Source organism: Varanus komodoensis, unplaced genomic scaffold (assembly GCF_004798865.1).
Source record: "Varanus komodoensis strain SLA01 unplaced genomic scaffold, ASM479886v1 scaffold9, whole genome shotgun sequence".
In the NCBI taxonomy this organism is placed as follows: domain Eukaryota; kingdom Metazoa; phylum Chordata; class Lepidosauria; order Squamata; family Varanidae; genus Varanus; species Varanus komodoensis.
This window is the reverse complement of record NW_025336598.1, coordinates 18967851-18995635: the sequence shown is the minus strand read 5'-3', so window position 1 is coordinate 18995635 and position 27785 is coordinate 18967851. Positions and strand designations below refer to the sequence as shown.

General features: G+C 41.9%; 1 protein-coding gene across 2 annotated transcripts; it reads right to left on the bottom strand.

Moving 5' to 3' along the window:
• Nucleotides 1-216: 216 nt before the first annotated feature.
• Nucleotides 217-27355, bottom strand: PGM2 (phosphoglucomutase 2). 2 transcript variants are annotated; one of them, XM_044418216.1, is made up of 14 exons: nucleotides 27173-27355; nucleotides 19471-19638; nucleotides 17218-17324; nucleotides 15648-15732; nucleotides 14851-14934; nucleotides 14357-14550; nucleotides 13531-13720; nucleotides 12953-13050; nucleotides 9808-9988; nucleotides 9612-9705; nucleotides 3740-3869; nucleotides 3466-3655; nucleotides 1525-1658; nucleotides 217-420 (listed from the first exon to the last, which is right to left on the bottom strand). In XM_044418216.1, exons 1-14 carry the CDS (start codon nucleotides 27239-27241, stop codon nucleotides 318-320), a joined length of 1827 nt encoding a protein of 608 aa, XP_044274151.1. In that variant the 5' UTR covers nucleotides 27242-27355; the 3' UTR covers nucleotides 217-317. The 2 variants fall into 2 exon arrangements, with proteins under 2 accessions (XP_044274151.1, XP_044274152.1); XM_044418217.1 differs by lacking the exon at nucleotides 27173-27355 and adding an exon at nucleotides 26820-26940.
• Nucleotides 27356-27785: the final 430 nt, after the last annotated feature.

The following is a 27785-nucleotide window of genomic DNA, read 5'->3' as shown; positions in this document are numbered from 1 at the left end:
ATATCCATCCATCCCCAGAGTGCCTCTCCAACCATATACTATAGCATGAAAAGTTCCCTGTGTGAATACACACTATTTGACTGAAACAAAATTAAATTTTACCAGCAGATTTGTTGACTGAAGAACCATTTATCTAGGGAAGATATATTTTCCCTCTTAAAAGTATGCATGGAATATAAAACATACAATTCTTAAAGGGATGAGATTACAGTCAAGTTTGTGAAATCATAGTTCTTTAATAAAATAGCTGATTTTATACATACTGTTTAACCATAAAAAGCGTTTTGATTGTGCAGAGACTAAAACGGGCAGATGCATTACTCTGGCTTGGGTTGCAGCTTATTCTTCTCTGGCTCAAAGAAATATTTTTCAATAGCATTGACCAGTTCGTCCAGTTCTTTTTTCAACTTTTCAAAGTCACTAAAACAAAGCAAGACAAGCTATGATATAGTTTGTCACCTGCTTTCAAGTTTCTATAACACAAAAGTTGCTGTTCATAATAAAGAATAATATTGTGCTTCAGTTTCTAGATCTACCTAATACAATTTTATTAGAGATTCATATTGTGATTAGAATTAAACAACATATTGAAACTTCTGCAAAGACTACCATGAATTAAGAAGCAAGAAAAATGGTTGAGGAACATCTTTCTCACATTCCGTAAAGCATGAGAAGGGCTGCACATATTATTATTAAAGTGTATAAATTAAGCTTCACTCAACCAGGTGGGTGGCATGATGTGACATGTCTGTCAACTCCAACGGATGAGGCTGATGTGACCCTTTAACCCTACTCTTTCTTCTTTTAGTGCCATTTCCTGAAGTAATTCAGTGGGATATGTTATTTATTTATGTCATGTCTTAAGGGCACAATGATCTTCAAGTGCAGGCCAATTCTGTAACTTTCAATACTAGGCTAAGATCCAAAGAAGAAATGTGCACATATGGAAGAAAAATCACTTGGCTTTGATTTAGCTAATAATTTTTGATGCAGGAGTCCTCACAGTAGCTTTCTTCACTGCTGACTCAGCAGCAATGTAAATTTGTTTAAACTGGCTAAGGATAATTTATTTTGCTTTAGATAATTTCTAGTCATGAAGCCCTATTGTATATGTGGACTGAACCAGCAAGGTTACCATTCAACCTAAAGCTCCTTTTCAAGCACCCTTATTTTTCACATTTGTATCCCACCTTTCCTCCAAGCAGCTGATGGAAAAATAAATTAGGTTATGCCATTTAAGATGAGATAAAGCATGACTTTCCCAAGGTCAAAATGAGCTGGTCCAAGTTGAACCACTGAACTGCCTCTCAAAACAAACTAGTTAACTCTTACTCTATTCTGAAGTGTAGTGTTGTTTTGGGTAACACACAGAAAACAACAAAGGGAAACTTTGTGGCTGTAATATCAGGAAGTAGTCTGCAAGACAATATCCCTTACCTAAACCGTGCTACAGTAAAGATAAGGAAGACAGAAAACCACTACTCTGTGACAACTTCTAGAGGAGGAGGAGAATCCAAACCATACCTGTTTCCAGGAGGTGCACAAAGCTCTGTGTAGTATTTGATTTTGGGCTCAGTCCCACTAGTTCGCATAGTAGCCACACATCCATTTTTAAATGTGAATGTTATCATTTGGCTGCTTTTACTTGTGGGTAGCACCTAATATCAGAGAAAGCAGCTTCATCAGAATTGAATGTATGAGTGTTCTTCAAAAAGTTTTTGCACATTTTAAACTCTATTAAGAATTTCAAAAACAAATTACATCACTTTTCTCCATAGTCACCTTCCTTTGCAATGCATTTTTCCCAGCATCATACCAACTTTTTAATGCCATCAGCAAATATATATATATATAATATAAAATATAAAAGTGCAGAAACCTTTTGAAGACCCCTCGTATTTAGATACATGAAAATGAAATGACATCACAAAGGGTTCACATGTTACAGCACTCCATTATGGTAAATCACCACAATAAGTTGCAATTAAGGGCCAGGCAGCCTTGATGAACCTGACAGATGATTGGGCTCACTATGGCTGTTCTTCCTTCTCGCTCATTTCTCCAGGTAGTATCCCAAAGCACAGGGCAGGGAAGAATGAGGTTACTCTCTTTGACTGCTGCAATAGTGGGTTGATTTTGCTTGCACAGGGCTGATGCTTTGAAGCACAATGGACAAGACAGGGAACTAAGCAGCTCCTGCTTTAAAGACCCGAGAAGTGGAGCGAGAAGTGGGGGTGCCTGATCCATTCTAAGGCATGAGGGGGGAATGCAGTGATGCAGCGCCACCCAGGGGATTCCCTCACTTCCCGCAAGAATCAGGCACTCAGGTGCAGGGAGGGCCTCAGCTGCATGGCACTGCTGCTTGTGCATCAGTGGCTGTCTTTCTGGCAGAAAGCGGACCTAGGCTGGAAGGGGATGCACTGAGAATGGATCGTCCAGTTCTTGTCTGAGCAGCTTCTTCCACCACAGGAACAGGGAAGTGGCCGCCTGAACCAGACAGAGAAGCTGCCTTCTCAGTACTTCCCCTTCTAACCCAAGACCTCCTTCCCCTCTCCTGCTGCCAGCAAAGTTACCCAGGAAGGAGTGGGGAAGAGGGCCCTTCCTCAGCATTCCTACCAAGCCAGCTTCCATTTCTCGTGTAAGTTGGCTACCTCAAGGCAGAGCTGGGAGCTGAGGATCTGGTCTGTGGAGCTGTTCCAAGAACGGAGCAGTACCACCCAGCTAATTGCTAGTATATCTCTGGGCCAGAAGGTGAAAAGGATGCCTCTGTCACCCATGCCAAACTTGGGACAAACTGTTGGCTGCATTTTTGGGGAGTTATATGGCAAGAGTAAAAGCCTGCTTCTTCTAGAGTTTTCCTCACAATGGGTCTTGTTGTCCAGGTTTGGGCAACACAACAAGCCATCAAGAAACCCTAGAACAGGTCCTCAGCCACATTAAATTCACAATAGTAAATCACCACAACTAAGTTCAGACCACACAACAAACTATCATTGATAGCAGTCAATGCTTGCTTGTTGTGTGAACTCAGTCAATGCCTTCATCAGTGCCCTTATCTGTACATGCAGGTTAAGCTATAAAATGTCCCTTGATTTTCTCTGAAAATACAAACAAAGAAAAAGAAAAGAATTAATACCTCTTGAACCATTTTCAAGGGTTTTCTATTGCCAAAAATTTTGACAGTAGAAAATTATTTTATTACTAGTACTTTTATAGTATTATTTTAAAACTTCTCATTGCAGTGGTGTCAAATGCAACAATATTAAATGTGCTTGGGACTGTTACACAGATCTCTGATGACCCATAATCTGTACTTTTTTAAAGTGCTATAGGACTTTTGCTACAACGAACTAGCACAGCTGCCCCCTGGAATGAAATTAACAGGCCTTGAATGCAAGTTAAGGTATTTAGGATCAGGGCAAAAATAAACATGCAAATATGTTGTAGGAAAACAAAACTACTTACAGCTTTTTTATCAGGTTGGTTACTGTCGTAACCAGTAGTTAGATCCCTGACTCCAGACACAGTAAATCTTCCACAGGTCTTTGGGTAAGTATTCTTCTCATCATAATTTCTAAGTTTCTCAAAGAGCTCTTTAATAACCTTCTGATCATAACAGATAAAATATGAAGCTTTGGTAACGTGATAGCCATACCTATGAAGACAAAATAGTTATATATGATCTCTATGTACACTGTATGTAGAAAAATAGTTAAATACACCATGAAATGGAGCTCACTCATTGTAAATGGTTTTCAGTTGCTGAGACAAGGACAAGTTCTTGGTTGCCAGAAAACTAGACATTTCTGCCGTTATAACTGCAGCACTGACACCATCTTTATCTAAGACTACAGGGCTGCACATATATCCTGAAGAGGAAAGAAACAAAATAGTTTGTTAAAATGGTTCTATCAATAATATTAGTGACAGATTTTTATGCAGTTATTCTTAAGAAGTTAATTCAGGAGGTATCAATAGATATGATGAAACAGTCTAAGCTGAATTTCTTTTGAATGGTGAAACTATCTTCAATTAAAATTAATGTTTTCTAAAAGTTACATTTATTAATTATTAAATCTTTGAGGCTCAAAGAATCCAGACTGAAAAAGTTTTGTAATATATTCATATGGCAGCATAAATGTCCTAAAACAGCACAGTTTCTAAGTGTTATGAAGCATGCTAACGTATGAACTAATATATAGAACTGGGGTCTTAAGAATGAAGACAAAATATTTGAGAAAAATGGGGCATGCCCACTTCTGAAAGATAGTCTGCTTTATGATATCAAATAAAACCCATAATTTGGATATGTGGCTGGGCTATTTTAAAGATATAGTGTAAATATCAAGGATTAATTGCTCCTGCATTGTCAACATGTATGTTCCCAGTTTATAATGGGTAGATTAAGGAAAGAGAGATATTAGGGAACATTTCTAAATAGAAAGAGGTCAGCTTTAGTATTAAGAGTGTGTTGCACAGAATGCTGCACTTACTTTTGATCAAGAATGTCTAAAGACATTCTTATGCCGAACCTTTATGAGTTTTTTAGATTAGAGATGCCGTTTTTGTGCAGTACCCCTTACGGAATTCTCCACCATTTAGGAATGCTATTTAACTATTTCTACTAAGGGTCTAATGAGTAACATCTTATCTGTTGCCAAAGGACCGAAAGAAATTGTTTACATTTGAAGTGGAAGAAGGAGCCAGTGTTAAAAGCATGGGACTGACTCAGGGGACCTGAGTTCTAGTTCTGGCTTGGCAATGGAGCCAACTAAGTGACTTGTAGGGTCCGTTGTAGACTCTTACCCAAACCATCCTCACAGGATTGTTGTTGTGAGGATAAGTGAGAGCAGGAGAAAGAGAATGATGTAAGTTGCTTTTTCATAAGAAAAAAACGGGAAATAAATAAATAAATAAATAAATACAAGTCAGTCTAGCAGGTGATGTATGGCAATGGATAACTATCAGTTTGGACATTAATTTCATAACAACAATTCTAAAAGAGAACTTCTTTAAGGATTTACATAAATGGTATCTTATATAATATACGATAACGAGAAAAAGTAGGTTGCCTTATGGTAAAATGTTGGAGGTGTGGCAAGCAAAATGTAGACTACAGGTATATTTTTTGGTATTGTGATAACATAAAAGTATAGTAGAATTTAATTCTGCTCCATATTGATCTTATAACAGATAATGAAAAATCAGTGGAGCCATTTGGTGTTATCTGAAAGGTGGTACAGAAATCTCTGATGGTAAGTAATTAGTGGACTGCAGCTACAATGTAGAAATATTATATTATATTGGAAAAAGATTATTATTTCTCTATTGTCTGGATGCTTTTTCTGGATATAATGAAAATAACTTATGAGACTGTTATTACGAATATAGCATTATTAAACTGAAAGTAACATGACAGAAAGATAAAATCAATTGCCTGAAAACAGATTATTGAAAACTGAAGTTTATTTGGAATAAATACCACAAGAGAATTTTATCTATATTTATTATTTACACTAGTCTGGATTAATGTATTGGCATGGATCACTGCCTTGTCGTGGGGAAGGGACTTGCGTAGCTCAATGAAGCTATGAGCTATGCCGTGCAGGGCCACCCAAGACGGACAGGTCATAGCAGAGAGCTCTGACAAAACGTGATTCACTGGAGAAGGAAATGGCAACCCACTCCAGTATCTTAGCCATGAAAACCCCATGGACAGTACCAAAAGGCAAAAAGATATGACGCCAGAAGATGAACCCTTGAGGTCGGAAGGTGTCCAATATGCTACTGGGGAAGAGCAGAGGGCTAGTACTAATAGCGCCAGAAAGAACGAAGCGACTGGGTCAAAGCCAAAAGGACACTCAGTTGCAGATGTATCTGGTGGTGAAAGGAAAGTCCGATGCTGCAAAGTTCTATACTCCACAGGAACCTGGAATGTAAGATTCATGAATCAAGGCAAGCTGGATGTGGTCAAACAAGAGATGACAAGACTGAACATTGACATCTTAGGAATCAGTGAATTAAAATGGACAGGAATAGGTGAATTTAATTCAGATGACCATCAGGTATACTACTGCGGGCAAGAATCCCTCAGAAAAAATGGAGTAGCTTTCATAGTCAATAAAAGAGTAGGAAAAGCAGTACTAGGATACAATCTCCAAAATGACAGAATGATATCAGTTCGAATCCAAGGCAAACCATTCAACATCACAGTAGTCCAGGTCTATGCCCCAACCATTGGTGCTGAAGAGGCTGAAGTTGACCAGTTCTATGAAGGCCTACAACACCTTCTAGAATTAACACCAAAAAAATGATGTCCTTATCATCATGGGGGATTGGAATGCTAAAGTAGGAAGCCAAAAGATAACTGGAATAACAGGCAAGTTTGGCCTTGGAGTACAAAATGAAGCAGGGCACAGGCTGGTAGAATTTTGTCAAGAGAACACGCTGGTCATAGCAAACACCCTTTTCCAACAACCCAAGAGACGACTCTACAGATGGACATCACCAGACGGTCAACACAGAAATCAGATTGACTATGTGCTCTACAGCCAAAGATAGAGAAGCTCTATACAGTCAGTAAAAACTAGACCAGGAGCTGACTATGGCTCAGAACATGAGCTTCTTGTTGCAAAATTTAGGCTTAAATTGAAGAAAGTAGGGAAAAGCACTGGGCCACTCAGGTATGACCTAAATCATATCCCTGATGAATATTCAGTAGAGGGGAGAAATAGATTTAAGGAATTAGATCTGATAGACAGAGTGCCTGAAGAACTATGGACGGAGGTTCACAACATTGTACAAGAGGTAGCACCTAAAGCCATCCCAAAGAAAAAAAAATGTAAGAAAGCAAAATGGCTGTCTGAGGAAGCTTTACAAATAGCTGAGGAAAGAAGGAAAGCGAAAGGCAAGGGAGAAAGAGAAAGATACACCCAATTGAATGCAGAATTGCAGAGAATAGCTAGAAGGGATAAGAATGCCTTCTTAAATGAGCAGTGCAAAAAAATAGAAGAAAACAATAGAATAGGGAGAACCAGAGATCTCTGCAAGAAAATCGGAGATATGAAGGGAATGTTTCATGCAAATATGGGCATGATAAAGGACCAAAATGGCAGGGACTTAACAGAGGCAGAAGAGATTAAGAAGAGGTGGCAAGATTACACAGAAGAACTATACAAGAAAGAGCTTAATGTCCCTGATAACCACGATGGGGTGGACCTTGAGCCAGACATCCTGGAATGTGAAGTCAAATGGGCCTTAGGAAGTCTGAGCAACAACAAAGCTAGTGGAGGTGACAGTATTCCAGCTGAGCTATTCAAAATCTTAAAAGACGATGCAGTAAAAGTGCTACACTCAATATCCCAGCAAATTTGGAAAATTCAACAGTGGCCGCAGGATTGGAAAAGGTCAGTTTACATTCTGATCCCAAAGAAGGGCAATGCCAAAGAATGTTCAAACTACCACACCACTGCACTCATTTCACATGCTAGCAAAGTTATGCTCAAAATCCTACAAGTTAGGCTCCGGCAGTATGTGGACCGAGAACTACCAGAAGTACAGGCAGAATTTCGAAGAGGGAAAGGAACTAGAGATCAAATTGCCAACATACGCTGGATCATGGAGAAAACTAGGGAGTTCCAGAAAAACATCTGCTTCATTGACTATGCTAAAGTCTTTGATTGTGTGGATCACAACAAATTGTGGCAAGTTCTTAAAGAGATGGGAGTACCAGACCATCTTATTTGTCTCTTGAGAATCCTATCTATGGGTCAAGAAGCAACAGTGAGAACTGGACACGGAACCACTGAGTGGTTCAAAACTGAGAAAGGAGTTCAGCAAGGCTGTATACTGCTGCCCTGCCTATTTAACTTATATGCAGAGCACATCATGAGAAAGGTGGGGCTAGATGAATCACAAGTTGGAATTAAGATTGCTGGGAGAAATATCAACAACTTCAGATATGCAGATGATACCACTCTCATGGCAGAAAGTGAAGAGGAACTAAAAAGCCTCTTGATGTGGGTGAAGGAGGAGAGTGCAAAAGTTGGCTTGAAACTCAACATTAAGAAAACTAAGATCATGGCATCCAGTCCTCTCACTTCCTGGCAAATAGGTGAGGAAGAAATGGAGGTGGTGACAGATTTTATTTTCCTGGGCTCCAAGATCACTGCAGACGGGGACTGCAACCAAGAAATTAAAAGACACTTGCTCCTGGGGAGGAAAGCTATGGCAAATCTAGACAGCATACTAAAAAGCAGAGACATCACCCTGCCAACAAAAGTACATATAGTCAAGGCTATGATTTTCCCAGTTGCAATGTATGGCTGTGAAAGCTGGACCATAAGGAAGGCTGAGCACTGAAGGATTGAGGCCTTTGAACTGTGGTGCTGGAGGAGACTCCTGTGAGTCCCCTGGACCGCCAGGTGATCAAACCAGTCTGTCCTAGAGGAGATCAACCGTGACTGCTCTTTAGAAGGCCAGATAGTGAAGATGAAACTCAAATACTTTGGCCACCTAATGAGAAGGAAGGACTCCCTGGAGAAGAGCCTAATGCTGGGAACAATAGATGGCAAAAGAAGAAGGGGATGGCAGAGGATGAGGTGGCTAGATGGAGTCACTGAAGCAGTTGGTGTGAGCTTAAGTGGACTCCGGGGGATGGTGGAAGACAGGAAGGCCTGGAGGAATGTTGTCCATGGGGTCGCGATGGGTCGGACACGACTTCGAGACTAACAACAACAAATGATGCATTATTTTAAATCAATGACTTATTATTTATTTTGCATATTTAATATTTTTCAGGAAAAAGAAAAATATTCTCGACAGATTATAAAATGCTGAGCTTTGATAATGCCTCTATTGACACAGTTACTAATTAATTAGTCTTGGCACAACACAAAAAGCGTGGTAACAAGATCATGTTGTTTTCATTCTGATCAGCATCTAATTTGTTTTGAGTGTTGCTTGTGACTTTTAAAACTCATGCCCTTAATTTTAACTGAATACTCATTACAAATGAATTCTCTATCATACCACTACTAAATTCTCTTCAGTGTTATTTCAGAGTTGCCAGGAGGGAAGCACCTATCTTGGTACTGAGATCAGTGTTCAGATATGGTAGCTGAGATTTTCATCTCAGGTACATAATGGCATTGAAACAGACATACTTTAAGACATAGGGTGGTAGATATGCAGGTGCCAAGGTAATTTCCAGCCAGCGCCAACAGAAAGTAATGCCCAAAACAAATCTACACCCTGTTGGGACTCTGCCATGAATACTAAGACAAATTGTTCAGTGATATTCCATACTAGAATTTTAGCCATCTTTCAAACAGGTAACCCCTTTTAAAAATGCCATGTAGAAACACATACCATCTATGCCATTTTCAATAGAAGTTTATCAGACTAAGAGTACATTGTATGCAGCTCATTATATTATGTTTTATCAACTCTCACAACCAACAGAAATGAAAAAGTAAGTTTCGGATAAAACTACTGCAAAATATTGCAAAAATATTGTATTCCTAAACATATTCTTTGTACAAATACTGTATTTTAAAGAGCTGAATTTAAAGCACACTTTTGTTTACTGTTTAAGAAGGGAAACATGTTACCAATGGCTTCTTCAAAGGCAAATAAGACCGTTTTTCCTTGGTCTATGAGCTGCTTAGCTCGATTTCCCATCCACTTGAATCCGGTTAATGTTTCCTGTTCAGGGCAAAGTTTAACGAGAGCATGTAACTAGTCTCCATGTACCAAAAATTAAAATATGTTTTCCTTCTCTCCCATCTGCCCAATCCAACAACATACCTCAAAGTGAAAACCTTCCTTGAGTGCAATTGCTCTTAAGATTTTGGAAGATACAGTGCTGGACAGCATATATACATCTTTAATAGCACCAGGATCCTGACACTGGTTTTTCCAGCAAGTGAAGATCCACCATCCTAAGAGAGCTCCCAATTCATTTCCAGAAAACACTTTCCATTCTCCACTAAGGAGCAAAATAAGTTTATATGGTTAAGAGACAGTAGACAGATTATATATACAGGAAAATCAGGAAGTGGAATGAGAAATTGATGCTGATCCTGCCATTCCAAAGGAAAAAAAGAGTTTTCATTGATTTTTCCACAAACAATGGATGTATTCTTGAAAACAGGGTGGGTTAAAGGCAATTTTTTAAAAATAGGATTTTAAAAATTTAAATTGGATTTTTATTTAAATCAGATTTTTAAAATAAAATGTTTTTTGAGGAAAAATCTATCTAAGATAGTTTTCTGCTTAAGATACATTATAGTCCAAAGGTTATTCATCATGAAATAAGGATTTGTTTTTAATTATGTAGCATGAGGCTGTATATTCATGCAATGTTTAAATTCTTTGGTAAATGAATTCCATTAATCCATTCACAATGTCATGCCCTTCTAGAGGTTTCTGTAAGATTATTGGGCAATTTTTCTGTCTAGAAGATATTATCACAGATGCTTGGTTTCACAGTTCTCAAAACTAAATTTGTGTCTGGAGAGATCACATTCCTCTTCTTCACAGCAAAAATGTTATACAATAAACATGCAGAGTTGAGAAAAAGACTTTAAACCCATCATTTCTTTGCAAATCTATGCAAACAAAATCAACTCCTTATCTCTTAAGTGCTAAGTTTCAAAAAATTCACTGAACAGAAGCAGATTGTTGAGAGTGGAATAGATCTGCACAAGAAGTTAAGTGTGAGGAGGGAGAGGCAAGCAGTAAAAATAAAAGTGAACCCCTTTGAGCAGAATGCTCCACAAGTCTTTGGATCTTTTTGTGCATAGTCTGAGGTTTATCATATTCTTTCCCTGGAGAAGTAAAGCTATATTGGCAGCAGGCCATAAAAGAGACCCAGTTTGAGAATATTTTAATGCCTTTTCCTATGGCATTAGTGCAAATTATGTGGAAAACCATGATTTAAATCTGGTTTTAATGACTAGGGATTTAAATCATGTTTTCAGTCAGTTTGATTTAAACCAAATCCACCCTGCTTGAGAAGCATTAAAATACATCCTGTACCATTCTCACAGGTTTTCTACTGCCAAGAATTTTGACAGTATTATTATTATTATTATTTTAAAGCTGAAAAAAGCAAAATAACAGATAATTTATTTGCATTTGGGTATGCTTATTAAGTGAATGAACAGGTCGCAAAATCATCCTTACGTCTGCAAAACATAAGAAATTTGTCTGAGAACTCCACTGATACTTCAAGGTCCATGAGAATAGCCACCTAACAATGGGGGAGGGAGTTGAAATGCCTCTCTCCTGTATTAAGAGGATGCCTGAGCAGGTCACAGGGCCATGCAAGCTAGCATTTGGCACACACAGTGGCCATTCCCTGCCCTCTATGTATGTCTCTGGCCAATATAATGGCCTATTTGGCATACACAGCGCATACAGAGTAGAACTGCGACTTGAGAGCTCCCAGTCCCCACTCGGCCATGAAGCTCAGTGGATGACAACCTCACTTATTGTTGTGAGGATAACATTGAGAGTAGAGCCACTTGTGACCTGCTGTGGGTTCCTCTCAGCGTCCAGGGTGTGGGCAGCTGACTGGCTGGGGTGAGGGGGGCACCAGGACCCAGGCCACAAGGTTAGGGCACAAGGGACACTCTGAAAGCACGGTCAAACAGTCCAAGGTCAGAACTGGGGGTTCTGCATTAGGCGGAGTCTGTTCAAGAAGTCAGTGTGGTTGAACAAGCCAGGAGTCAGAAACTGAGGGCACAAGCTGAGGGGAGCAGGTATTTTGAGGCTGGAGTGGGAGAAGGAGCAAGCAAGGGTCGGAAAGCCAGGCAGGGTGCAGGAGCAGGAGCAGGTGCAGGATCATGAGAAGGGTCTAAAAGTAGAAACAAGAGTAAGGTCCAGGCACAGGAACAAGAGCAGGGCTGGAGCAAGGCCAGAGCAACTGGAACAATGCTAGAGCAGGGCTGGAGCACCTGGAGCAGGGCTGGAACAAGACCAGAGTAGAGCTGGGGAACTGGAGCAAGACCGGAGCAGAGCTCAGAGATACAGGGGCCGGAGCAAAAGGAGCGCCGCAACAACAGGGAACACCACAACAAGGCTGTAGAGGCAGCTTCTGGAGGGAAGAACCAGTGCTTATATAGTTCTTCCCCCAGAGCTCCCGGGATCTAATCTTGCAACCACCAGGGCTGTTATTCTGGCCTTTGACCAGCAGAGGGAGCCCTGAAGCTACTTCAGATCCTGACAGCTCCTTGCAAGAGGAAGAAAGGCAGGGTATAAATATAATGTAATAATATGTAAAGGGGCTCTGTGTATATACTGATATATGCACAAACTTTGTCTACAAGATGAAAGATCCTGTCCAATCAAAGGCCTCCTCTTGTGTGGAGGAGCACTATGGTTGCCCACTTCCGAATGCACAGGGGAGACGGGCAGACAGGTAGAGAGCATGCACTCCCTGTTGACACACTCAGTCATGACAAGGACTAGACCACATAGTTGTGTGACCATCTTGAGTGAGTGTTGGGGCATTGCATTCGACCTATCTCCAACAGCTTCTCCATACACTGGCGTATCTGAAGCAACTTCACAACTGCTGTGGGGATGTGTCCCTGAAACTGCCCCCCTATCACAGGGATAGGGAAAATCTATTTCAGTCATTGGGATCCCTATGCTTAGAAAGAAACTGTGAAGGAGGAATGCCATGAGGCTGCATTCAGGACCAAAAGCAAACTGGTGATGGGAAGAATGAACGAATGCTTAACTCTCTCTGGAAAAATATGGCAAATCTGATTAGCCACTTAGTTTGTGCAACAGTACTAGGAAAAGCAGCAATGGGGAGGACTACAGCCAATACATTAAACAATAAACTGCATACAGGCTTTTTCATTGTTTACTTTCAATCACTCTTGGGTGTTCCCAACAATAGTCTTGTTGCTAAACACTGCAATCAGCAGAATGAACTGACCTTTTTTGTTTCTCCGCAACAGCCAGCCGATCAGCATCTGGGTCATTGGCTAAAATAATCTGAGCTCCTTCTTTATCAGCTAATGCAAAAGACAGCGTCTAAAAATATTAAGAAAGGGTAAAGCACAAAAACGCAACTCAGGCTTTTTATTTTTAAGAAAAAGAAAATAAGGCAATCATCATCTAGTATGCCTGTAATACAAAAAGATGGTATGCTTAATTACAGTGCCCTAAAAATTTGGATAAGGTCTTGAAACAATATACCATAAAAATAAAATATTTAGTGCTGATTCACACATGATTTAAATAGCACAGCTTGAACAAAACAAATGCATTGCCATCACCTTTACAACTGATTCCCTGCAAGTAACATAGAACTAACCCTCAGACTCTTGCAGGGATTGCTGAGCATGGGGTAAGGAGGAGAAAAGGAATGCCAGTAGCTTTTTAAAGGATACAAGCATGTGCAAAATTAAAAGGAAACTGATACACATTTAAGAAGTATGCTTATAGAAGATCAGGGAAAGATTGAAATGGCACAAAAGTAACGTAGAAGTGATTTTACTAAATAACATTTACCAGTACGCCTTTACCCTCCTCGGGATTTGGGTATTTTACTGTTGGAAATTCCGGATCAGGATCCTTCTGTTCAGGAACAGCAAATGGAGGGCTAAAGTCAAATGCCTTAAAGGCTGATTGCACAAACTCATGGCCCACACCATGCACAGCAGTATGGACAAATTTCAGCTTTGTCTCCTTGTTTATATTCCTGAAATTAAGTATACCAGTGATATTAAATTTGGCGTAAGTTCGTCTATCGTTAAGAACAAAGGAATGCATTGTCTCATTTCATCTAACTATAACTGGTTTTTGAAAAGCTGCATACAAGCCGCCTGGTTTTGAACTTCTGGCAAGCAGAATGTGCATTCTACCAATGTTATGCAATGGTCAGCCTGGATGTTACAACATCCATAGACATACAAAGAACCGGCAAGTTGTTTCACAGAAGATCTTGCACATTTCAGTATTTTCTCTATGCAGGCATTGCCCAGCACCTGCACAGGCATTCAGTGGCGCATGGCCAAAACTTCCAATGGAGGAACGAAAGCCACACAGCTCTGGGCATTCCTTTCCTGGGTGCTTTTCCCCAAGAGTTGACAGAGGGAAACTGGGTCTCCTACAAGTTCCCTTTGGGGGAGGCACTGTGGTTAAAGTTGTTAAAACAACTTTTCTTTCCTCATCCCCACATTCCTCAGCATCAAAAGTTGAAGCTCTGCCTTTCTTCTGTTGGACATTTTCCTCCTGGGGAAGGCAAGTTCTACCTCATTGTAGATTTAACTCTACTGCAATAAAATTAAGTAATAGAGATGCCCCCGCAAGAGAAAGGGCTTTCCTTCAAATTCACCTGTGAAAGCAGTGCTTCTGAATGTCTTTAAAGTAGTCCTTGTTAATAGCTGCATACGGGTCATGGAGAAGGGGACTTTTATCAATCAGGCTGTCATCCCATGATTGTGACCATGGTTCTAGGTTTTCTTCAATTGCTTGAGCGATTCCTTTATCATGTGGTGCAATGATCTGAGAGCCATTTTCCCAATAGACCTAAGCATGCACAAGACATAAACATCTATTTATTTCAATACAATGAGTAGAAATGCCAATTTAACACAAGATGTTATAATTTGTAGCTTGTGTGAGCATGTCCACCCTAATCACATTATAATTGACCAAACTGCAAACCAGTGTCCACCCTAATCACATTATAACATGTGAACATGTCCACCCCAATCACATTATAATTGACCAAACTGCAAACCAGAGTCTCTTCTCAAATCATTTTGGCAACCAGTTGGTGCAATCGAATTCCATGTCTACAGCAAAGGAAAAGATGTAAGAGAATACCTTGTAACCATTATCCTGTTTGGGGTTATGAGATGCAGTAATCATAATTCCAGCAGAAAGTTTCAGGTGAGTCACTGCATAAGGCTATGGAAAAGCAGCAAAAGTATTATGTTAATGTGGAAGAAGAAAAAAAGTGTCCCATTTCTTTCAAACCTTTAGGAAATATTTATTATTTTGGTTCTCCTCTAGGTAACTCGGAGCAATGATATATGTAGTTATTAGGGTCATAAAGAACATGAGAAAGCACATTCCCAGTTGCTCCGACCCTTTGTCTGAAAATAATGGAACTTGCTCCAACTACAATCTCAAAGAAATCCACGCGTGAGCATTTTTCAACATATTTCTGATGAAACTGAACAGAGAGAGAAGTTCCTTGAGGTATTGGAGTCCTGAGCCATCAAAAGCTTTTTAAGTTAAAACCAGCACTTTGAATTTGGCCCGAAACACACTAGCCACCAATGCAAGTGAACTAGGACTGCATTTAGGTTTTCAGTTCACCTAGTCCAACCTAACAGCTAAATTCTACTGCACTAGCTGCAGTTGCCAAACCATCTTAAAAGGGAGCCCCATGTGCAATCGTTTGCATTAATTTAACATCAATTATTGTTCTAGCTCCGTATTTTAAAAAGCAGTTATGAAGTCATTATCATTGTTAATAAATTATAGTTATATTTAATAAATTCATATCAATGAATTATACATTGTATTTCTGGAGAAGATATGGATTTATTAATTCAAATAAGCTCTATTGTTCAACCTACCAGTGTAACAATGCAACTGGGAAAAAAAGAACCTACCACAAAAGGAGTTGGTACTATGTTGGAAAAAAGGTACACAGGAACTCCCTGACTGACGAATACTGTTGCAGCAAGTCTTGCAAATCTGTTGGGAAAAAAATAATTAAACATTCCATATGGAAAACTTCAGGAAGCATTTTATTGAACCTGGCTGTTCAAGTGTTCTACCATCACAACAAGTCAAGGTAGTTTTTTTAATCATTGTTGGTCTGCTGTGTTGTCTGAACCCAGTAGTGGTATTTCACCATGCTAAGTTTGGTCTTTAAAAATCAAGAAACAACAGTTTGTTCTACAGTTTATCCATACCACCATGGCTGGTCGTTTTGTCTGAAACCAGAACCATAGTTTCCACGGTGCTGGTATGCAACTACCAGAGTCCTCTGGAAAAGAGTGGCAACTGCAGAACCCACCTGTTCCAGGCAGCCAGCCGGTTAAGTGTGGACTGATGCGGAAGAGGCAGGTGGCAGAGGCAGTGAGTGATGCATCTTGGGATTGAATTTCAAGCACAGTGGCTGATGGGATACCTACCAACGGTTGGAGGACTGAGCAGGAAGGATGGAAACCATGATGATGTAGAAACTGGTTAATAGTCTGTCAGGCTGATTGTGGTAAAAAACAATGAAGCATGGCAATCATCCAGGGCTGCTTGTTGAGTTGTATGAATGCCAACATTGTCACTTAAGGCTTAAGGCTGTCTCCATCCATGTTGAAAACAGTGAAGAGTTTCAAGTAAATGATAACCCACGCACAAGGGTTGTTGTTGGACACACTTGCACTTACAAGTCATAATAATCCACATTTCAGTGACAACCTGTGGTCTAATGACAACCCATATTCAACCCCTGAGTGTGAGTTATCATCTTGTCTAAACCCACACAGTACATATTTTATAAAGCATGAAGCTGGTCTAACCATATTCTCCTAATCGTACACAGATTAGGATACCTACACCACGCTTCACATTTGGTACCAGCAGAACTCAGCGTCTTTCATGAGTTATAAAATGCACACCATGTTTCAGCATGGAAGTTAATCTCAACATCAGAAAAAGTATGAAGTAACATATGAAGCAGACATAATCCGACTATGAATATCTTCTAACCTGGTTGTGCAGCCTGACCCTTAACCAAGATAAGCAGAGCAATTCTATAGCACTTGTGTCCAAGCCAATGGAGGCCACACTATTATCAGTTTGCTCGTCAAAATACCTACTCACACAAGTGGTGTTTCTGTGAGAGCTATGAAATTTTGAAGAAGGAACTCACAGAAAAACGTGAGTCACCTTCTGCACTAGGAAAACACATGACCAGTTGTAGCAATGCCTTCATGAGATCCTAAAGGCTATATCCTTTCAGGGGAAAGGCTTGAAATTCAGCAGGACGTCACATGCTTTCCAGGCAGAAACTCCCAGTTTTGATCTGCAGCATTCCTAGATGGAGTGCAGTTAGGGCTACTGTGTAAACAAGTCCATGGAAGGAAAAAGCAAGGAATGGGAGAAGGACCAGGCTTTTTCAAAGATGGAAGAACAAGAGCATAAGCAACGAACCACTGCAAGAATTGTCAAGTATACCTTTTGCTGCTACATCCACTTGATGGATGGGCCCGGGCATCATATCCAATCACTATTCCTCTTTTCTTTAGGTCACTGAGGCACTTTTCAAGATACCTACAGAATCCCTAGAAATAAAATGGTTTTAGCAGTTTTGTGAGACTGTTACATGATTTTGGCACATATTCTAAAGAACGGAAGAGCAAACTAGTTCATATGAAGTCCAGAAGTTATGATACATTCAAATATATATATTCCAGAGCTTCTGAAGAACCTCCTTGGTTTGGGAGGACGGGGAATAACCTGGTTTAATAATGTAGCATGAAAATAGTTTTCAAAAGTTTACGCAACTCTAACATGCCCTCTGCTCATGTGTGTCTGTGTGTGCAGGTGGGTATTTACTGATGCTCAAGGGGTATTTTTCTTTAATGTAAATGGCTTTGTTAGGTTTCCCAGTAAAGCTGCAGATAAATATCTAAATAAATTCCAAAATACACAGACCAAAATGAGTGCATTTTATTTTTCTGCAGCACTCCTTTCCTCTAAAACCAAAGTTATTTTTCCCCTACAGAAGAACAGTGTGAACAGGTAAAGAAACTCTGATTAGCAGAGTCAGTAAAATAAGATAAAGATCAAGGGCTCAGCCTGTAACCCTCAAGTTCTTTTCTGCCTTGATTCCCCAGGGTTTGCTGAACCCTCCCTGCTCCCTCTCCTCAGAGTTTATTTATTTATTAAAACATTTCTATGCCGCCCCATTCGCCGAAGCCTCGGGGCGGCTCACAACATAATATAATACAAAAATAACAATATAACAGAGATCACACTTCTCCAGCCATCTGTGATCAAGATGGCTTGGATCCGCAGGCGTGTGCATCCCCGGCTCCAGAACCATCATTACATGCAACACTTGGGGATGAAAATATTATACACCTGTCCTATTACTTGCCCCTTCTGTATATGTAGTGCTTTTTATGGGCTGTACCAATCATGATAGCGAAGTTTGCTTGAGAATAAGCTATGATGGCTTATTTCCCTTGCCACACATGCTCATCCCCTTAGCAGAGGAGATTGCCATGTTGTGCAAACCTGGCCAGTGTGGTATGGCATCACTGTTACCAAGCCACCACATCTGCCCAGTTGTTGGCATGAAATTAGCATATGTATGGTGGTTACCAAATCACCGTGGCTTATCAGCAAAGCCGGCTAATGTCCCATGCCATCCCTTTGTACAAGCACTACAGAGCCACAATTTCATGCTGCCCTAGATATAGTAGTGCAAACATTACTCTGGTCCTGTTAACTCACACACAACATACAAAGGCTAATATATGGAAACAGTGATTCATTACAAGAATCCCCACAGGCAGCTAATTCACGTTGGTATCCTTGTACCAGCTTTGTTTTGTTTTTTCCCACATGGCTTGTGCCCGTAAACCAGGGCTGGACAGGATATTGGTCTCAGTCCACTGGGAGGCTGCTCACCAATCTGGGAGCTCTGCTGGACAATCACTCAATGACAGCAGGGAAGCACATACAGAAAGGTGGCGCTCTTGCACCTTCCATGTATACATATGAGGCAAGAGGTAACGTAGCGTATAAATTGCTGCCATCTTTGTTGAGCCATATTCTGGCCATGTGGAAGCAATGACAACAGCTGCCTCATGGTGCTTGGCGTTCACCTTGTAAATAATGCAAATCGCTTATGTGCTCTCCTCTTCATTATAGTGCATGCGCCCAATAATACTCCATTCTCATACAGTCCCTGATCTTTGCAGCAAGGTCCCTTGCTTATTTGTGTCCTCTGACAGGCTGCTTCTACTATTCTGTGGCCACAATTACAATACACTCACTGACAACCAATTTGTATTTTTCATGACTGTTTACAGAAGTGATGGGGCCTTTCTCTTTGCTTGCAGGTATGTGTGCAAGCTAAAAAATTATGACCATATGCAAAAACAGTTTAACAACTTTGGATATGCTTTGATGGGGCGTTTCAAAAAATATCAAATGTTTAAAAGTAACCTCAGTGACATTAATGGAATGTTGAAGAGACACTGGATAAACAGAACTTAAAACAAATGTCTTTATTTAAAAAATGAAGAAAAATGCACATAATTTTTTTCTTACTGTCTTTGGGTGAAGAAAAACAAGATGGGCTAAGGATACATTGAGAATAAGGGAAACAAACTAAAACTTTCTAGCAGTTATAGCCATTGCTTAGAAAACAGGAGCACACTTGCTTTTAAAAAAGGCACATCCATTTAAAGGTGGTACCTGACTGGTCTGAATAATAGTCAGATCATTCATCCGGGAAGTTCCTGCACCCATGGATGCTCGGAGTCCTGCAGTCCCAAATTCCATCCGTGAACTGAAGCATTGTTGGAGTTCTTCTTTGTTTCCTTTTGTGATCAGTTGCTTCACTGTTTCTGAGGTTTTAGGATTCTGTAAAAGGATTTACTTGGGTTTTATTTTCAGACTAGAATTTAAGAAGCCTGTAATGCAAAGCGATATTTTCTCTCATGTTTATTCTAGGGAAGCAATTCTTACATAATTCATCTAGAGCACCCCAAAGATCCTTAGAAAGCAAATGAGAAGCTCCCCCACATGAAATCAGTAATAGGGCCGCATGCTGAGCAAAAAACTAGTGAGTCATCACTATTATTGACATTTCCCCACAAGTGAGAAGCTGCAGGAGAATATTAATATATTCCCAAGCATGCCCTCTCTCTGAGTGACCCAACAAGGCCCAACAGCCTTGGGCACCAGCTTGTGTGAACTATACAGCCTAGACCAGACCCCTGAATCCTTGGCAATGCCTGAGAGTCCCCTGGCAAGGAAGGCAATGAGGAAATGTTTCCCTAAATGTACACCAGTGGAGAGTCACTCTTCTAAAGTGCTAGGTCTCAGGTGTTTTAAAAGCTAGCACATCACAACTAAATGCCGCATAATATCTTGATTCATAGACTGCTTTTAAGCCATAATTGCAGCTGAGGAAGTCTGTCAACATAGTACTGCTTGCTGCGTGTGCGGAGGATATTACAGTACAGCACCACCAACACATGTGGGAGGAGCCTAGTCTGTGGCTCCCCGGATGCCTCTTCTAGCAACTGCAGCGATCCTTGCAAGGGGAAGGAGCCACTGCACGCCTTCTCTTATTTATTTATTTATTTATTTATTTAGAAAATTTCTATGCCGCCCCATTCGCCGAAGCCTCGGGGCGGCTCACAAATAAGTGCTGTCTGGGGTTATTCTGCAGCACAGGAAAGAGATGCACCACAACAGAAACTTCAGAAGGGGCCCAAAGCAACAATGGATTCTATTGTCTATTACAATCCCTACAATATTTATTTATTTATTATTATTTATTAAAACATTTCTATGCCGCCCCATTCGCCGAAGCCTCGGGACGGCTCACAACATTAAATACAAGAAATAACAATATAACAATATAAAATAAGTCACCCTGGCCATGTGGCAATGGAATCAAAAGCTCCCATTATATTGTTTAACCCTACAAGCTGGTTCTGCAAGTTCAGTAGTCTCACTGATTTTAAAATCCAAAGAGAGAAACTATGGGAGAATTGTTCACATCACAATACAGATGTGTACATCAGTGTATTATTATGCCATTTATGAAGTGTCTCATATCTCTAGCTTGTATTAAATAACTGAAAGGGTAGGGTCTGGAGTGGCAGATGGGAACCGTTGCAGGCCACAGCTAGTTTGCAGACCAGATGTTCCTCATTCCTGCATTCAGACAGAAGCCTTACGGATATTCCAAATCATGCACTATTTCAAAGTATTAAGTGATTAATCTCAGTAAATTAAAAAAAATCCTTGTTCAGGTTGCAAGAAGAGGGATGTGAGAAGGCACATCATGAGAATTTAGATTCCCATTTATTTAATTTGAAGAAATCCTTCACAGTTGTGAGCGCCATCAGTGCCTACAATAATATAACTCTCCATGCCTGAACTTGCCTCTTCTCTGAAAAGAATGCTTCGATTAGAGCACAAAGCCCCTTAAACGCCTTAACTTTGTGGTTTACGGTTTACGGTCCCTGCAGAGCAGGAGGAAAGGCAGAGGTGGCTAGGCATTATTTGCCTGTCTAACTGAGACTAGCTCATATCCTGGCCTCTCCATTCTTCTCCCCTCTCCATCCATTGGAACACCCCTTTTCACTCTCTCTGGAGTTGCTTTCTGGACCTTGGAGAGAAGCCAGCAGAGTTTTCCTGTGTGACTATGACAGAAGGAAGTACAGTTTCAATTTCCAACACGAAGGTCAAAGCACCATTTCCAGTCTCAGATCTGGGAATCTGAAATACTTAAGATCCTTCTGGTGCCATCTAGAGGTCTCTGAATTCTCCCTAAACTATTTCACATGCATTGTCTTAATAATTCTTACGAGAATTGTAAGCTAGGCCAGTTAAGACTAATGTCATGTTGTTGACGGGGGGGCAGGCAGGTGAAGTGGTGTGGCTTGTCCAAGGCTATGTATCTAGTGAGTTTGCAGAAGAAACAGACTGGTAAGGCAACACATATACATATAAGTGTGCATGCCTGTCGAGGAACGCGGGGAGTTCCTCTCTCTAATCATTATAGGATAATGCCCTAAATCAGTTTTCCCCATCCTATATTTTCTATATGACTAGGGCAACAAAACAAGTGTGAATATACAGTGTTCTAAGCCTAGCCCTCAACTTATCTCCCAGCATGAAATTTTTTCATAGATACCAAACTTCAATATCAGAAGTGAGTTCAGCTAGGAAAATAACAATTTTGCAGGACAGACTGCGGGGGAAAGGATGCCACCATCCTCAGTCACACACTTCCTTTGCTGTCTGAAGCGGGTCTTCCATCCATCAGTTTCTATGTAATTGAGGCAGACAAAGGTTATCATGCTACTTACCAGGGAGTTTCTGGGCCCAACTGAAAGTGCTGGGTTTTGACCTATACAGCCCTAACTACTTCTTGAGTAAGCATCTCCTACCACAGCTTTCCCCTGCCTGGTGCCTTCTGAATGTTCTGAAGGAGAACTCCCTGGATTTCTGATCACTGGTCATACTGGCTGTGGCTGATGGGAGCAGAAGACCAAAACAAGCAGAAGGCACTTCATTGGGGAACTTAATGACCTGCCAGTGAGGTCCTATTGGGTATGACCTATTTTGTGCATGCCAGTTTGTCATGCGCCAGGATCAGAGCCTTTTCAGCAGTAGACCCGGTGCTGTGAAATGCTCACCACCCAGCAGACAAAGGCATTTTTTCCACCAAGTTTTTATGAAGCTGCCATCACATTTAGTTTGGCTTTGAGTAATATCTGAGCCAAAGATATACAACTTGTACTTTCAGCTATTACATTATGCAGCTGGCACAAGGAACAGAGGAAAGTACAGACGGCAGAGGAATGACACAAAATTCACAGAGGACATAGGGCTTCCAACACCCCTTCCAGAATCCTATTTCTTCTCAGTCTCAAGGTGCTGAGAGATGGAAGTTGTAGTAACCACCCATCTTGGCAGGCATCCTACAATGATCATGACCTGGACTCTGAAGAAGATGACCTTCAAGATCTGGCAAGGAGAGGTCTGGAAACTCAGGCAGAAGCCTTTGAAGCATCCTCACGGTTGCTGCCCACAGGTTCCCAGGCTGACAGGAGACCAGAGATGCTTTGGAAGAGACAGGAACGGTCCAAGAAAGGAAGGAGGGAGAGCTGTTGCCTTGCAGCAGTGGTCCCTGCCTCCATGATGATGCATTGGGAGAGATGAGCTGCCCAGTTAGAGGGCTTGTGTGGGTCTCACCAACCAGGCCTTCACCACCGGGAGCCACCCTGAGAGTGGAGCCACAGAGTTACTGAAGGAAAGGATTTGAGGGAGAAGATATCAGTTCAACACTCTTTACATGAGCAGAGGCTTATCTTCCAGCTTACTAAAAAGTTTTTAGTCTTTTCTTGCAGTTGGGAAATGCCAATAAAGATTTGCATTCCAAAGAGACTGTCTGGTGGTTTGGAGCCTAAGAGCAAAAGGTCTCGGTGCAGGAGAAAAGTCACCAATATCTCAACATCCATCTTTGCTGCCTTTTAAACAAGACCAGCAATTAGAAAGATGGTAGTCATTTTGCTTTCATTCAGGATCAGATCTTGCAACCTATCACCAAGACCTGAAACAAAGACACTTAGGGACCAGTATCTACTCAGATGTTCTAGGTGGGTCCTCTGTGCACCCAAGGATTGAGGCATCTGCATATTTAATAGCTTGCCAAGTTAAATCCTTGTGTAATAGTAAAGATAGCACTACCAGGCTTATCAGGAGAGAGATCACAGTTAAACTTTACTTTAGGTTTTGCAACCATATTCTGATATAAAACCAAAATGATATTCCTCAAGCCATTTACTCCAGAGTAAGCCCATAAATATAAACAGTATGTCAAAAGTCATTGGCCTGATGGTCATTGACTATCCACATTTGGACAGAGTTTTGGTGACTGAACCACATATAAGTATTACATGTTTAGAATGGGATTGCTCAATAAGGATTGTCCCAAAGCTCAGAGCATAAGGTATCATGCCCTCCACCCCAATTCCAGTCATCTGGAAAGTTAATAATGATGCATTCAGGGTGGTCAGGAATTTGAAGGACTCTTGAACCATTACAAAGCATGATAATTTGAAGAAATTGTTTTCAACTGTGTGGGGGAATTGCACTATTTATTCTCCCAATAAAGAGAACTATCCTATGGCCCCTGGGCATTTCCTGAGAGGCCACTGGATCCTTCAGATTCCTAGTCCTGAGGTCAGAGGCATGGTGAGGAATCTGAGCTCTGTGTCCCCACCCTCACCTCCTCACAGGCAGCAAAGAAATAATTGTGCAGGCTGCTCTCTGTGGACTGGAAAACAAACGTGAATAGGGGTAAAAATGAGACAGTTCAGTGGAAAAGGAGAAGAGACTGGAGGGGTTGGGATGGGAAATATCCTGAAGCCACTCTGGTTTCCTTCCTTCCCCTCTGAGATGCCACAGCTAGACTGACAAAAATGTAGGGTGTGAAGACACAGTGGGAACTTTTCCTGCTCTGCATATGGTGCCCATATGCCTCTCAGTTTGGGGGCCTATGAGCCCCCAACATTAAAACAGGACTGGGCCCTAAGAACAAGGAATACATATTTTATGTATAAAAGGAAGGGCAAGACAAGTATAAATATTTTAAATAAAATACATATTCACATCTCCCTTAAATTAAAACAGCAACTAAATAATAATTTAGGTACAATCCTATAAGGCAAAAAGGTCTACACTTCCCAGCATGTGAATATGCTGGGAATATGTGAATATAGATGTGCTGTCTGGGGCATGCTAGGAATTGTATAGGGTTGCATCCCTAGAGATAGCTAGAGAGTTAAAGATATTAGGAAAATGTCAATGGTACTGACCAACCTAATTTTTCTACCAGGACTTGAATAAAAAGTCTTTAGAGAGGTCTAAATTTAGTTTTGACAGTTACAAATGTAATCTCCACATATGCTTGTAGAATAAAGTACACACTGCAGCCCATTTATAATATAATCATAATAGGATGAACTGGGCATGTGATCCAGAGTATGCTTGGCAACCATCATCATATATTTTGCCTGTTGATAAAGGATACATTGGCACTGGCTGAGCGTAGAAACTGTAGTCACAGGAAGGAAGGCCCTTGTTGGATTTTGAAGATACTAGGCTAAGGGCCTCACCCCACAAAAATGCACCTTTGTTTACAAGTCCAGGCCAAGTAAATATGTGAAAGTAAAACCTACAGGTTTCTACTGCTCCCAGCCACTCCTGTTAACAGCAACTTATCCTTAATGCAACTGTGAGTCTCTGTGGCACAATATCCCTAAAACAAAGCAGCAAGTAATTCTCAAGGTAAGGTTTGTACGACAGGTGCCTTAGGAAATAAAGTTGCCATTTTTACTACTTTAATAGTAACCACAGTATGTTAGGGAAAGGAGGAACAACTGTTGCAACAAACCTATGACTACAATTAAGGGGCATAGGAATAGTAGCAGAGTGTGTACAGTTAAGGAGTAGCTTGAATATTGCTTCTTTGCAATATGGGATGTACCCTTTTGTATCAGGTCACATCTGCATACTGGGATGAGTGAGAACCATTTAGAAGGAAGTTAACAAGTGGGGTATGTTGAAATAATAAACTTTAATTGCAGCATATAGATCATTCCAGTTATTATCCACCCAGTGCTTTTCATCTTGCCACTGTGCAACACTTCCACCTAAATACCAATCAAAGACTTAAGGGCTGATTCCAGACTGTTTGCCACACTTAGATCCTGCATGAAAAGTTAGTCTTGATTATTATAATTACATTACATTTATGTATCACCTTTTTCCTCTCATGAAGAACCAAAGGCAGCTTGCTCAGCTCCAATTTATCCTCACCACAGCAAGAACCATATGAGGAAAGTTGGGCTGGGAGTGACTGACCTGAACTCCCCCAGTGAGCTTCATGGCCAAGTGAGCGCTAGCACTCGGATCTCCCAGGTCCCCAGTCCAACAATCAAACCACTGCACAATGCTGGCTCTCACTCTGGCCTACTGTAAGCCTCACGGATTTCAGTGAGAACTACGCATGGCAAACTTGGTCTGTATCCAACCCTTTGAAAACAAAAGGTCATCTGATCTGGGAAGTGGCCAGATTGGGCCACCTCAGCAAACAGTAGAGTATGCTAACAGCACTGCCTCTAGTCAGCCAGGAAACAGGCAGCAGGGCATTGAGAGAGAGACAAAAAGGGGAGGTCCATGCCAGACTAATTTTATACCACAGTCAGGCCACAAAGGCCCATGAGCCACCTCACTCCTATTCAGCTCTACTTGTGGCAAACAGCCACAGACTGGCTACCCATCACCTGCTCTCTGGTAGAACATTCAGCCTATGCTTCTCCAGTACTTCCATCTCAAAGTTTCTAGACCACTTCTAAATGAATGCTGCCATTAAGGTTGAAATCAATCTGAGTGACCGTGGAAAGAGCATGACGTTGTTCTAATGAAAGGGATAAAGATTTTATATATTGTTTGTAAGCCGCCCCGAGGCTTCGGCGAATGGGGCGGCATAAAAATGTTTTAATAAATAAATAAATAAATATAGAAGTCATAAAACATGAAATGATAAAAAATTAGCAAATAATGTCTTCCTGTATACTGACAGTATGAAGCTGCCCTTAGACTTTGGACGGGCTAACCCTAACTGTGGCTGCAATCCAACTCCCTTACTGAGGAATTAACCTCACTGAATTTGTACAACTAACTTCTGACCACACAAACATAGGATTACACTGTAAGGCTGCAATCCTCAACATACCAGGCATAGACCTGACTCAGCACAGTGGCTCTCACTTCAAGACTGCACGGAGAGCAAGCCAAAGTGAAAGGTTGCAATCCTGTGCAGTTACCCCGGAGTAAGTGATCTGGAATTCAGTGGGGCTTCCCTATGAGCAGATCTTTAGAGGAGTGGCCAGAAAGAGTAGTTGTGCTGCGAGCCCAAACGTCTCTGCTTCGAGCCCTTCTTCCTGGGATAAACTCAACCAGGTGACGCGGCAAGAGAACAGCGTGGCCCGAAGGAAGGAAAAGGTCCCTCGCACCTTGCAGAAGCGAGCGCTGTCACGCAAGCCAGTGCGGAAGAGGCTGCCTCCTCCCGCACGCCTCTCGCAGGGGCCGAAGTCAGCCTCCCTCGCCCCCGCCCCTCCTGCCTGAGAAGCGAAAGAGCGACGACCACCTGACGATGCTCGGGCAGAGGGATGCGCTTCGGGGGACGCAAGGGCGCCGCAGGCCCTGCGGAGCGGCGCTCCCCGCTTCAGTCCTCGAGGGGGAGACGCGCGACCGGGGGAAGCCCTGCCGCAGGAGACGCTCCCCTTCCCGGGCAGGAAGCGACGCGCGAGCCGCCGCGCTCCATTTCCTGCCAGGCTCCACACAGGCTCCGCCACCAGCCTCTCACCTTGTCCCAGAGGAGCCACTGGGCGGCGGCCGCCTGGGCCGCTTTGGCTTCCTCCGTTGCCGCAGCCATGCTTTTTCCTAGCGCCACCGACCGACCGACTCCTCGCACGCAGGCCAGCCAGAAAGCGCTGCAGGGGAGGCGTCTTTCCCGGCTCTTTAGGCGCACACGCGCGCGCCATCCGGGCGGCGGCCAGCGATGGCCCCGCCTCTCCGCCGGCGGTTCGGCGATTGCGAGGCAAAGGGGCGGCGGCGGCGCCGGCCCTGTGACAGCTCAGTCCTCCCGCAGGATGCCAGTTATTTACTCTGGCTTCGTGAAGCAGCCTTGCTTTGCTTTCGGTTTGTTCGGAATGCCACGGTGGAGGTTTACAGAAGACGCTGCACAACAGCCCTGTGAGGTCGTTTGGGCCGCGTGCCCCAGCGAGCTGCATCGATGAATGGTCATTTGAGCCTCCGTCTCCTGGCTCCCAGGCTGGCTGTGGCCCCTTCTGCAGCACCTGGCTTCATCGGGCCCTCAAAGCACATAGATAGATCGGAATGGCAGCTCTTAGGCGACTTGAGAGCGAAACGATGGTGCTTTGTAAAGGGTAGAAGTAGGCCTAGTGCTGTGTGATAGG